General features: G+C 42.9%; 1 protein-coding gene across 1 annotated transcript in view; it reads right to left on the reverse strand.

Annotated features, from left to right (window-relative positions):
• KIF16B (kinesin family member 16B) overlaps positions 1 to 12,753 on the reverse strand; it is a 276,668-nt gene that overhangs the window by 112,865 nt on the left and 151,050 nt on the right. Inside the window, 2 exon segments of the mRNA XM_006087971.3 lie at positions 6,864 to 6,952; positions 8,547 to 8,629. Of these exon segments, the coding sequence (XP_006088033.1) occupies positions 6,864 to 6,952; positions 8,547 to 8,629 (172 nt within the window).

A 12,753-nucleotide genomic window follows, 5' to 3' on the forward strand; every position in this document is an offset into this window, starting at 1 on the left:
ACGAGGCCCAAGCAGTGGCCTGGCCTCTGAGACCTTGTGCTGGTTGAGGAGGAATGTTTCCCCAGCAGCAAGATTACTTTCTGGCAAAGGCCCTGGCTGGGCTTTTCTCCAAAGTGAAGCTAACTCTCAAAGGAAGCCACCAGGCTGCTTTGCCTCATCCAAAAATTTTCTGGCACCAAGTACCACACATGTGTGCATACAAATCCCAATTTCCAGGGAGCCTGAGATGTGGGCCAGCAGTAAGTTCCAAAACTATGTTAGAAACGAGGAGCCCAAATTTATGTGCCCAGTGGGCTGATAAAATGTTCTTGGGTAGCAAGAACTTCACTTTTAGAAACTCCATCTCTTACTATAATTCAGAGCATGGTGTTTTTTTGGTTGTCATTTTAGCTACTGTTCTTTGGAGATTTAGTAGGTTGCCTACTAAACAAAGATGAAACACCAGTTGCTTTGAAGATGAGTTGGATCTTACTGGATACATTATTTTGTATAGAAGACATAATTATTATTTTTTAATTGATTTCAGAGAAGGGAGAGGGAGAGAGAGATAGAAATATCAATAATGAGAGAGAATCATTGATTGGCTGCCTCCTGCATGCCCCCCACTGGGGACTGAGCCCGCAACCCAGGCATGTGCCCTTGACTGGAATCGAACCTGGGACCCTTCAGTAGGCAGGCTGATGCTCTATCCACTGAGCTAAACCAGCTAGGGCCAGAAGATATAATTTTTTAAGAAAGCTTTGCTCTAAGAGGAAACAAGTACACTAAGCAGTAAACTTTTAGTCTGTTTCAAAAACGTACTTAAGTGTATATAACAGAGAAACAGAAAGATAAACTTTAATTCCTCAATATTTAAGGAAGCCACAAAATTTGTAAAAGTGCATCTGTGTGAATGAGAAACAAAAAGATAGGGACCAGCCGTGCACAGTACCCATTTAAGTACAAGGCACCTGCAGACCTGGGAGCGGACACACTCTGTGTTCGGAGAGTACATCTGCTGGCCACAACCCACCGCTCACTGCGCCCCTGTGTGCAGGCTTCTGCAGACTTCAGGGGGAGGAAGGAATGGTTCCTGCCCACAAGAAGGCTACTGGGAAAGCACCATAAGCACCAGTTAAATGGAATGGAAAAGGTGATGGTAAAGGTATGCACAAAATGCCTTCCAGAGAATAAAAAGAAAGCTCAAACTGGAGATGCACAGACACTTCCTGAGGAGACAATTCCTTTACTCAGCTACGCTTTTAATAGATGGTTTTATAAGATTGGTTTTATACGTAGGCTTGACCTGGAGCAAGGTGTGAAAGATCTGTTTTGTCCACTTAAAACAAAGCATGAAGTTCAAGGTGGAAAGTGGCAGAACATAGTGTTGGAGAACAAAGTCATGGATGAATGTGTTGGAGTTTGGAAGTCATCCCATAGGTACTGAGGGGCCAGGCCACATGCTGGGAAGAGAAGGGGTCAACATGAAGGGCTAATAGGGAGGTGTGGTGAGCTCCAGCTGCCTGCTCAAGGCTGGGACGGGATTCCTGGGGCAGGTCCATGAGTCTTTCCTGTGTCATCTCATGGAGGAAGTCAGGAATCACTGTCAGGGCCATGACAGTCACCCCGATGGCTCTGGGACATTTGCTACTCTTGTAAGTATTGACTACATTGGGCAATTATGGCTGAGTATTCCATTATGTATGTATGTGTGTCTACACACACACACACACACACACACACACACACACACAAATAGCCAAGATATGTAAACAACCTAACTGCCCTTCAACAGATGAGTAGATACAAAGATGTGATATATTAGGCTGTTTCCATATCTTGGCTATTGTAAGTAATGCTGCAATGAACACGGGAGTGCATATTTTCTTTCTGAATTAGTGGTTTTGTGTGTGTGTGCTTTTTTTCCAGATAAATACACAGAAATAGAATTACTAGTGTTGGTTAGGATGTGGAAAAATGGAACCTGTGTTCACTGTTGGTGGGAATGTCAAATGATATAGCTGTTAGGGAAAACAGTATGGTAGTTCCTCAAAAAATTAAGAATAGAATTACTAAATAATCCAACAATTATACTTCTGTGTATATACCCCCAAATTTGAAACCAGGGACTCAAACAATATTTGTACACCCATGTTTATAGCAGCATTATTCACAACCCTAGTGTCCATTGACAGATGAATGGAGACATACAATGGAATATTACACAGCCTTAAAAAAGGAAAAGAAGTTTGATATGTGCTACGACATGAATGAACTTTGAAGGCATTATGCTAAGTGAAATACATCAGTAAAAAAAAATACTGTATTATTCCACCTATATGGAGTACCTAAAGTAGTCAAATTCCTGAGACAGAAAGTAGAATGGTGACGGCCAGGGGTAAGTGAAGGAAGGAACGGGGACTTATATTTTTACGGGTACAGAGTTTCAGTTTTACAAGGTGAAAAGACTCTGGAGATTAGTTGCACAACAATATGAGTGCACTTAACACTTCTAGACTATATACTTAAAAATGGTTAAAATTGTACATTTTCATACCACAATTTTTAAGTGTAAAGAAGTTAGTTACAAAGTGCTTATGAGTCCATAGAAAAAAAAATTATCTGTTGTATTTGGACCCATACATTTAAATCATAATCATAAATTCTGAACATGTTAACCAAAATTTACAAACAAGTGACACATACATGCACTACGAAGGTGCCTACAAAACCTGTCCTGAAACCTCTTACTTCTAATTCACTTTTCCCAAACCCCTAAGTGTACCTCCCCAAAGAAAAGCTCTGCCTGTATATTGAAGGCAAACTCCACTACCCATGCTTGGCTTTCAGCGTGTTCTCAAGCCAGGCCTTAATCTGCAGCATCCTCTTATTCCTTCAGCGGGACTCTCTCCTTCCGCACTCATCTGGTTTGTTCACAAGAGTCCTCTCCCAGGCTATCTGCTCTCCAGTCTGCCTCTCCTCCTTGCAAACATCTCAGGGCCTAGAATCCAGTCCATTTGTGAATCTTGGAGAGAATTTTTAAGCAGACCTGAGGCCAGTAACTAGGGGTTCCTCAGGAGTTGGTGCCAAGAACCAAGCTTTTGGATAATATTCTTCCCTGCTTTGTCCTTCAACATAAGGCATTATTATAGACTTCTAACATCTTTGTGTCCTCAGTGGCAGAGAAGAAAGCACTAGACCAGAGGTTTCCAAGAGGAAGGCTCCTTGTAACACCTCCAGTCCCCTCCAGGCCACCCTTCCCCTGACATGGACTCTGGGCTATTCACTATGGGCTATTTGTATTCACTCTGGGCTGTGTGTGTTCACTCTGGGCTATGTGTATTCACTATATATGCTATGGCCCTGAGAGTGAGCCCAACAGCATGAGAGCTGGGGAAGATGTTGGGACAGGAATAACTGTCTGAGTTCCATAAGGTTTGAGGACAGGTGGGTTCCTGTGAATTAGTCTTATGACAGATTCCATGATGCTCGCTGGAGGTGATCTCCATGTCTAGAAAGACTCTTTCTGGAAGTCTCTGGTTTTCTGTTACCCAAGACATTACAAGGCAGGGCTACAGGAAGAGAATCTCTTCCTGTGAACTTCAACTCCCACCATTTCCATCCCACTGGACCTCCTGGGGGAAGGACCACTTACACCGCCCTTTGCCCTGCATCACAGATGGCCTTGCCTTCACTCTAAATGGGTTCACGGACAGGAGTCCGTTTTCCTGGCAGAGTGTTCACTGCATTCTCCACTTACAGATTCTCCACACGCAGCAAATATGTGCTGAACTGTTAAAGCATCTCAGTCCGAGTTTTCCATTGTGAGAAACTAACACGTTCTTGTGTCTAAGCAGCTTAACATCCGGATTTAAATAACAAGTATTTAGCCAGGGCCCATATTCCTCTCAATATTCTTCCAGTGTATCTCCTGGTGCTTAGTTTAGGCTGAGGGTATTTACACTAGTAACATCAGAAAAGGAATAGACCGCATGGCTATAGACTGAATTCTGCTTCATTCTGCCAGGTCGCTGGAGCAGTCAGCTTCACAAGGTGTCTGCTTCCTATACCTCAGAGTAAGTCATTTTTCTCCAATTATGTTTCCGTTCTCAGGCGATCATTCTCTACAGCAGGTGGCAGCTGAGGGTAGCATGAAGCCAGGGAGATGAAGTATGAAGTAATTTTAATCTGAATTTTTACAAATGAGTATTGCAGGGGGAGCAGAGACAAAATATGTCTGTGAACTGAACCCAGGTGAACGGGAGGCATGGTAGTATTACCAAATGCCTCCAGACCCATCTCCTCAGCCAACTGTGATGCGCTCTAAAACACACAGCTGCTCACTTCAATTCCGAATGCCTTGGCCTAATTCCTCATTTTATCATGAGGCCCTCTTCTTATCTTTTGTTTAAGGATCTTGAACATGACTTTGAGATTATTCAAAAGCTGCAGTGTAATTTGGGAATTGACCCCATGCCCCAAAAATGCATTCCTTTACACAATATGCCATTTTCTGTTATTTAAAACATCAACACCTAGAGAAATAAGTAAAAAAACCTTTCCACAAAGATCCATATATCTCATTAAAACTGTATTCTTAATCTGTTTGCTAAACATTTACTAAGCAGGTTTTGTGAATGACAATTTTTTTCTAGACATTAGTAAAACAAGTCTTTGACCTTGAAAAACTTCCAACCTAAAAGGAAAGACACTCACATAAGCCAAACTCTTACCCAAATGCAGGCCCAAGCTAGTCCCCTCGCTATCTCCCACATCTCAGAAACAGACACACCATCTTCCCCGTTGTTTAACCTCAAACCGGGGAATCACCCCTGATTCCATTATATTCCATGTCTATGGCTACCACCCACATCCAAACCACTGTTATCTTTCACTTGGACTAAGGAAATCACTTTCTAAATGGTTTCTTCTATACTTTCTCCAAATTACACATGCATCCTCTTTGTGGTATGCATGTCTTCAAATTACTCTCCTTTTCAGAGGGCTCTGCATATTATATTAAAGTTAAACAAAGTGACCATATAAATGATTCAACTCAGCCACAATAAAAGGCAGTTGGTAAAACTACTATAAAGCAGCATGTTTCAACCTTTTGCATCTCATGAACACATAAAAAAATTACTAAAATTCTGTAATACACCAAAAATATGCTGATCTGACCAAAAAAAAAAAATAGGTATAATATCAATGCATTCACACTAGATGTCTATTGTGTTGGCTGTTGTCTTTTTTTTATTTTATTTGATAATCTAAGGGAAAAGAGGTCAGTGCCCCTGACTAAATAGTCAAGTATTACATGTTTTAAAATTCTTGTGGCACACCGGCTGAAAATCGCTGCTGTAAGGAATTAAAGACCTACCACAAACATGCCTTCCAAAGAAACCCACTGCTCGGAGAGCGTTTATTAACATGGCTTATTTCAAGACATATTTATTTAATAAGCACAGCTCTCCTCAATTGACACAACAGAGTCAACTGCTTGCTTTTACTTCCAGAAGTTCTGGAAGGAGGGAGAGGCCGAGGAGCCTGAAGCAGCCTTGGTGTTGCACTACCTGGCTTTTTTTTTTTTTTTTTAAACTCAAGCAAAGTGTCAGAGCTTGGCTTCAGCTTGCCTATAAAATAAGAAATCCAGAAATGTGACCAAAGGTCCCTCCCAGGTTTAAACCCCTCTGACAATATGTTTATATTGCATAACACAAGAACACAGACAATACTGCAGTGAAGGCCTATGGAGGGGCTGAGAGGGAGGCAGAAAGAGTCAATGGGGAGGAAAAAAGGGAACATCTATAATACTTTCAACAATAAAGATAAATTTTTTTAAAAAATTCCTGTAGGCATGTCTGCTTTCCATGGACCAGTGTACTGACCTGAGCTGGAGGAGGGAATGCCACTAGGCCTAGTGCTTGTGAGAAGTGCTGAGCCAGGGGCCATGGACAATGGAACAGGCCCGCCCCAGGTCCGAAGTAGCCCATGGTCAGAGCATGGGTTGGAAATCAGAGAGACTTGGACTCACACCAGAGCACTAACTATGAAACTGGGTGAGCAAACCTATATAAAGTCTATGTGAAACGGGGACAGCGTAGTGAGAAGTAAAAGATGGAAGGGAGGTGCTTAGCTCAGTGCTTGAGGTACAGTCCTAGAAGGTGTTGTCAATATTATCTCATTTAGCTATTAGATTTAACTTCATTGCTTTACATGGTATTTTCCTTATAGAACAATAAACGTATGGAACCTCACAAAACTGGAAAGGACCCCCAAAGTCCTTTCTTTTAGTTCTCTGTTTTAAACCATTCTCATTATTACCACCATTTCACTGATGAAACCACAAAACACCTGAGTAGTTAAGGTCAGCCAAGGTCACCCAGCTATGAAGTCCATTTAAAACACAATGTTTGTGTCCTCAGAGGCCCCCAGTGCTCAGAAGTTGTGAAGATAATTTCCTGGGTTATGTTGTGCCCTCAGAATTAAAACTGTCTCTGTTACTACAATTTGTAACATGAGATGAAAGTGCTTCAGCCAAAGATAGATCGTGTACTGAGTAATCGAAGTGCCAACTCTAAAATATTAGACAGTTATGAAAATGATAATGAAGCTCGTAACAACCCTTAGTAATGCTTATTATGCTGTTTAGCGAAAAATAAAATCAGAATATGTAATCTCATTGATTTTGTGATTATAAGTAAGCAAAATTACATACATATATAGCAAGGGCTGGAAGGGAACCTGGAAAATGACTGCAGCTGATTGGATAAGGAGGTGAGATTGCAGAGGTGTTATTTTTATCTAGAGACTTTAATGGAGTTGACACAATAGACACCACCACGGTGGTAATCACAGGGAAGGAGACTCGGCGGTTCACTCACCCTGGGTTGTATAACATGACTGCGGAGAGGTTCTCACAGGACTTCGAGAGGTCGGTCATGGACAAGCTGAAGGAGGACAGAAGGCCACTCTAAGAGCAGACACAGGGCAGAGCGGTTACCTTAGCAGACAGAGGCCAGGGCTCTGGACTCAGTGCTGTTAACTTAGGAGAAGCAATGAAGTGCAGACATTCCCCATTAGCCTTCACACCAGCTGGTCGGTCCGAGGATGGCAACTCAGGGGCAGTCTCAACCCTAAACCCTCACTAAAGAGAGCAGGGCCTTAGCATGCATGACCTGGGGAGATTAACCAGGAATTCTGCACCCCGATGGTCTCCCCAACCACGCTGCACTCAAGTCCAGGGAATGGTCAGGACATCTGCCATCCTCCTTCCGGCGGGAGCCCTGTCCCGTTATCAGCAGCACTCATGTGCACTTGCGGGGTGACACAGATGGAGGAGGGAGAGGGAAGGAAGGCCAAAACGTAAGAGCTCGACCTCTTTTGCTTCCAGGGAAAGCTATTGGCAAACATATTTGTTGCAACCGTGTATCAAAAAGGACCCTCCAGGGAGACCCTGGGCTGGAACAGATAAGAGGCTTCAGGGGCTGGGACAAGCAGCCTGGAGAAGGCTGAGGTTTGAAGCTTTCTTATTTCCCATCTACAGCAGTGGCAAGCTCCAGCAGCCCTTACAAGAGCAAGCCGAGATGAGGGACTATGTAACTCCGCGCTGAGGGGCAAACAGTTGCGGTTGGCAGGCCAGGGTTGCAGCCCTCACTCCTCACTCACTGACTAAGGAACTAGTTTGTCTGTTCCTCATCTCCAACAGCTGCTGTACAGATAAGCAGTCGAATACATGTGGAAGTTCTGTACAGTGCCTGGCTCATAGATATATCATCACCCTCAGTCTACCGACAGCATAATGACCCTACACAGATCCCGCTCCCTCTCATTTCTTCCCATGTCGCTGGTCCGCATCCGGCACTTAAGTACCCTCTGGATATTCTTATCCAACCAAGATTAAGTCTCCCCCGGTTGTCCTAAACTCACTGGCTGCTTCACACCCCAAGAGAAATCCAAAAAAAACAGAGTAAGCAAGCTTTCGGATGATAGTGATTCAGATACTGGGTTCACTCCTAACCTAGATGCTCAAAAGTGGACGTCACTCTCCACTTAAAGCACAATGATACCAAGCTCCTCTGTGAAGGGAAGGGTCTAGGACAGTGATGGCGAACCTTTTGAGCTCGGCGTGTCAGCATTTTGAAAAACCCTAACTTAACTCTGGTGCCATGTCACATATAGAAATTTTTTGATATCTGCAACCATAGTAAAACAAAGACTTATATTTTTTATATTTATTTTATATATTTAAATGCCATTTAACAAAGAAAAATCAACCAAAAAAATGAGTTTGCATGTCAGAGGTGACTGTTTAAACTGTTTAGGTGTCATAGGTTCGCCATCACTGGTCTAGGAGCTATTCTCCTGCTCGGAACTTCACTTGCTTACCCTCCCACGTCAGCAGCCAGTGATCTGCTGGGAAACAAACTCCCCAGAATCAACCCAGGCTTCAGAACTTTTGTGGCTCTGTACACAGGAAAATCAAACTCTAGGCACCAGAGTGGAGATGCCCCAGGCGTAGCCCCACCCGGACCAGAGCTGGCTCCTGGGGATTTCATGCAGCTCACCTTCCTCTTCTCCCTGAGCTTGGCAGCCTCCTTCGGATGGTTAAAGCGAAACATATTGGTTCTTCCCAAGAGTATCACGGCACCTGAGAGCACACAAAAACAGTAATGAGCTTACAGTAAGAACCTGGACAGTTGGTAACATCATAACATGAAATTTTATCATTGAAATGCGATTTCCAGTGGACTATCACACAATAATAGTAAGGGGAAGAGTTAGTCTTGGAAAACCTGCTTTCATAAGTCACTTTTAAATGTGTAAAATGTGATACTTTTTACAGCCAAGTATCACAATGCTCAGGTTACCCAAGGAAGAAGTAATGGATCCAAGCATTCACATACGCTATGACATTAAAACTTATACTTTTGATTGCTGAGAAGAAGAAAAAAGAAATCAGTTCTTAAAAGAGATATAATACAAATGGTCACAAATTTAGGAAATATTTATTAATGCCAATAAAAGTAGAAATCTCAAAGGAAAGTGCTTTCAAAAGAACACATAGTAAAACTGAGAAAGTACTAAAGGTAACTACCACTAAATTGTCCCTTAGAATTTGAGAGAAAAGAAATCTGTACATGTAACGTCTACTTCCATTGCTTTCTGTTAAAACCCTATTAAAACTGAGATGGTCAAATGAGAAATAAAAAACAAACCCTTTTGATTGACTAAGGTCCTGTTTATTCAGAAAATGACTGCAAAAGGGGTAAAATAATTCAATGTCAATGCCCCAGGGTAACAAAATTATTGGGGCTGAGCAGCAAATTTCAGCTTGCTTACGCAAATAAGCAAGCACACACTTTGGAAGGTCAGAGCCAGGGAAGGCTGGGAGCTACTGGTCATTGGAGGCGTCTAAGGAAAGTGATGTTCCAGAAGAGCTTCACTGCCTTATCCAGTCCCATCAACACCTGCAAAGATTGGACCCCCTGTTCAATCTTTGCTCTGAAAAAGAATGCTACTTCTTTGTGAAGATAAGATACAGACACTCGATATCAACCATGAAGGACATCATGGGGTGAGGTGTCCAGCACACGAGTGACGAGTGCAGGCTGCAGTAGGTGGGGACAGGCTTCTGCACCAAGGAACTAATAATCTGGGTCTCACAGGACAGCTAGAGGACAAAAGAGGGGTTCCCACTTGGGGTAACCACAGGGGAAGGGCTGAGCCTGCTATGTCTGGAGATGTCCACCTAAAATGCGGGGCATCTAAAGCAGCAGGGGGACCAACATTGGCGAGATGACACAGACTGTGAGCACCTGGAGAGCCAGGATGGAGAATCTGCACCCACGCTCCAAAATGGGTGGCCAGAACAAAATTCAGCTCATAGATATGTTGTTTGTGTTCTGTGGAATCTTTAAAAAACACATTAGTTGCCAACGGTGAAAAACCTGCAGTTGACAGGTAAGTCTGAGTTTCTTTCTGGATTCCCTCCAAAAATTGGAAGATAGGGTATCAGTAGGTGTGTGATGCCACCTGGCAAAAACCCCGGCTGCTGGCGGCTGCTTCCTTTGGACACAGCGTGTTACCTCTGGTTGACTAGTCACCAACCTCTCACTGGACCTCGAAGGTAACACCATAACCCAGACAGCTAGCTATTCTGCAGTTCACACCAGTACATCTGCCTGCTATTCAACATATTACCTCAGATTCTCAAAGTTTCCAATTCAATGTGGTGAAAACCTAACAGGTTTAGGTCATAATCAAGGGACAAGTGAAGGGCTGGTTCTGGTGGTGGTTATTATTTAGTGGAAACAGCGTCCATGTGAGAAGGAAAGCACGCCTTTAGGAGACTGAGAAGGGCAGCCGTGGGTACCATCCACTCCACAGTCTGCTGATCCCCTCATATAAGATCGCTTCATATATTTCCCAATTATGGAGAGGCACCATCACAATGTGAGTTGAAAATTACTACAGTATGTTAATGGAAAAAAATAGAACAGTATTGCAGAAACAGATTTCATATCATATTAAGTCATTAAAAATAATCTTGCCACCCTTGTGTTTGCATGAAATACACGTAAAAATCTTTTTAAAAAGTTATAAAAGAAAACAAAATTACCCATGACCTTTCCTTGTTTCCATCTAAATAACGTGTGTGAACCACCTGGCACATAAAAGGGGCTCTGCTAAGGCTGGTTTACCTCTGTTTCCTCTATTGCATCCTTTACTCAACAACTTACTGACTTTAAAAATGTGCTTCATTTTTACATAATGCTGTTGTTCATTCATTCACTCAACACACCTTAATGAACATTTTCCATATGCTAATCACTGTGATCAGCACTGGGGACACAAAGGTGAACAAGTCAGACATATGCCTTGCCCTTAGGGAGCTTACAAACAAGTAGGAGAGAGAAGTAAATAATCAAATAATTCCTCAAATAAATGCAAAGCTGCAAGTGAAAGAGAGCTACCCTGCTCAGTGTTCAATGGGCACATAAGATGGGGGGAGGGGGAGTGACAGCAGGTGAGGTCAGGAAAGGATGCCCTTAGGGAGGTGGTGCTTAAGACAAGCTCTGAAGATTGGGGCGGGGTGGGGGGGTGGGGGGGTTGCAGATCAGGGAGTAGCATATGTAAAGGTTCATTAGCAGGTAAAAATGATGATGACGATGAGTGATTGGAAGACAGTTGTATGTCTACAGCAGAGGGAACAAGAAAGGGCATTGCACAAGATGGGGCTTGAGAGGGAGCAGACAACAGAGAATCTTTCAGGATACAGTAAAGAATCTTGTATTTCAGGTAGATGCAACAGGAAAACACTGAAGGGCTCTGGGCAGCAGCATTACATGATTAGATGTGAGTTTCAGAAAGATCATTCTTTCCACTGTTTGCAAAATGAATCAAAGAGGGAACAAGTAGCTGCAGATAAACAAGGTAGGGAGACTACTGCAATGGTCCAGGTCAAAGACAATGGTGGCTCAGGACTGGAGAGGTGGGGTAGACAAGAAAGGAAATAAGATATTTAGGAAATAGGAACAAGACTCAATGATGGGCTAGTTACAGGCACAGGGAGGTAAGAAAGTGGCTCCTGAGGTTTGGCCTGCAATAACTAGTTGCAATAACTAGTTGGGTGTTGAGTTGTTCACACAGACTGAGAACACTAGAAAAGGATTAAGATTGGCTTAGATGAGGAATCATGAGTTTAGTTTTTGACATGAATTTGAGATGCCTTTGGCAGGCAGAAATTTGGATCTGAAGCTCCAGAAGAACAGCCTAGGATACCTACTAATCTATCTATCCACCAACCTACATACCTACTCACTCAATCTATCTATTTAGCAACCTACCTACCTACTTATTGCCTACTTATATAGGTATACATAACACACACATATATATACATAATACATAATATCTGTTTATAGATACACACATATAGGTATCATACATGTGTGTACATGTGTGTGTGCACGTGTGTGTGTATATATCACTCTCTATGTATTTGAGAGTCATCTCTAAGAAATGAAGCCACAGGTGTGGGGAAGTCACCTGAGAGAATAGAGGTGGAACAGACTGGGCCCCTTGGAGAACACTGGCTTTCAATGGCCAACGAGGGGAGCAGGAACCTGGAAAGGAAACAGAGAAGGGGCCAGCAGAGAGGGAGAAGGAAAATCTCAGAAACCAAGGGAAGGAGTGATCAATGATGCAGACGCTGCAGAGAGATCTGAAAAACGCCATCGGCTGTGGTGGCAGGGAGGTCACGAGGGACCTTGGTGAGAGCATTTTGACAGTGGTCAGAGGCCAAACTGAATGAAGGGGTGGAGGAGTAAGAACTAAGCATCTGAGCCCAGACAGACAACTCATTCAAAAAGTCTGTGTATAAAGAGAAAGACAGAGTTGGCAGTAGCTAGATGGGGGTCATGGGTCCCATGGGATAGTTTGTTGGGTTTCTGTTAAAAGGAGACTCATGAGTATACATTAAAAAGCAATATGAGAGCTGAGGAAAAGTAAATAAATGGATGAAAGAGAATGGCTGAGGGTGTAGATTTCTGGATGATTTACAGAGCATGTGTGTCACCCTGCTCTTCTGGTGTATCCAGAATTCAGTATCCTCATTTAGTCATCAGTTCCTTCCAGATCTTAAATTCTCTTTAACTATAAACAAACTACATCAGATGGACTTTGTGTGAAGCCCTTAATTTGTTACTGTTAGAGTATGTTTAAACCTTCCTGAATATATGATGACATCTTTGAGATTACTTCAGGGCTTGT

This window comes from Myotis lucifugus, unplaced genomic scaffold (genome assembly GCF_000147115.1).
Source record: "Myotis lucifugus unplaced genomic scaffold, Myoluc2.0 scaffold_42, whole genome shotgun sequence".
In the NCBI taxonomy this organism is placed as follows: Eukaryota; Metazoa; Chordata; class Mammalia; order Chiroptera; family Vespertilionidae; genus Myotis; species Myotis lucifugus.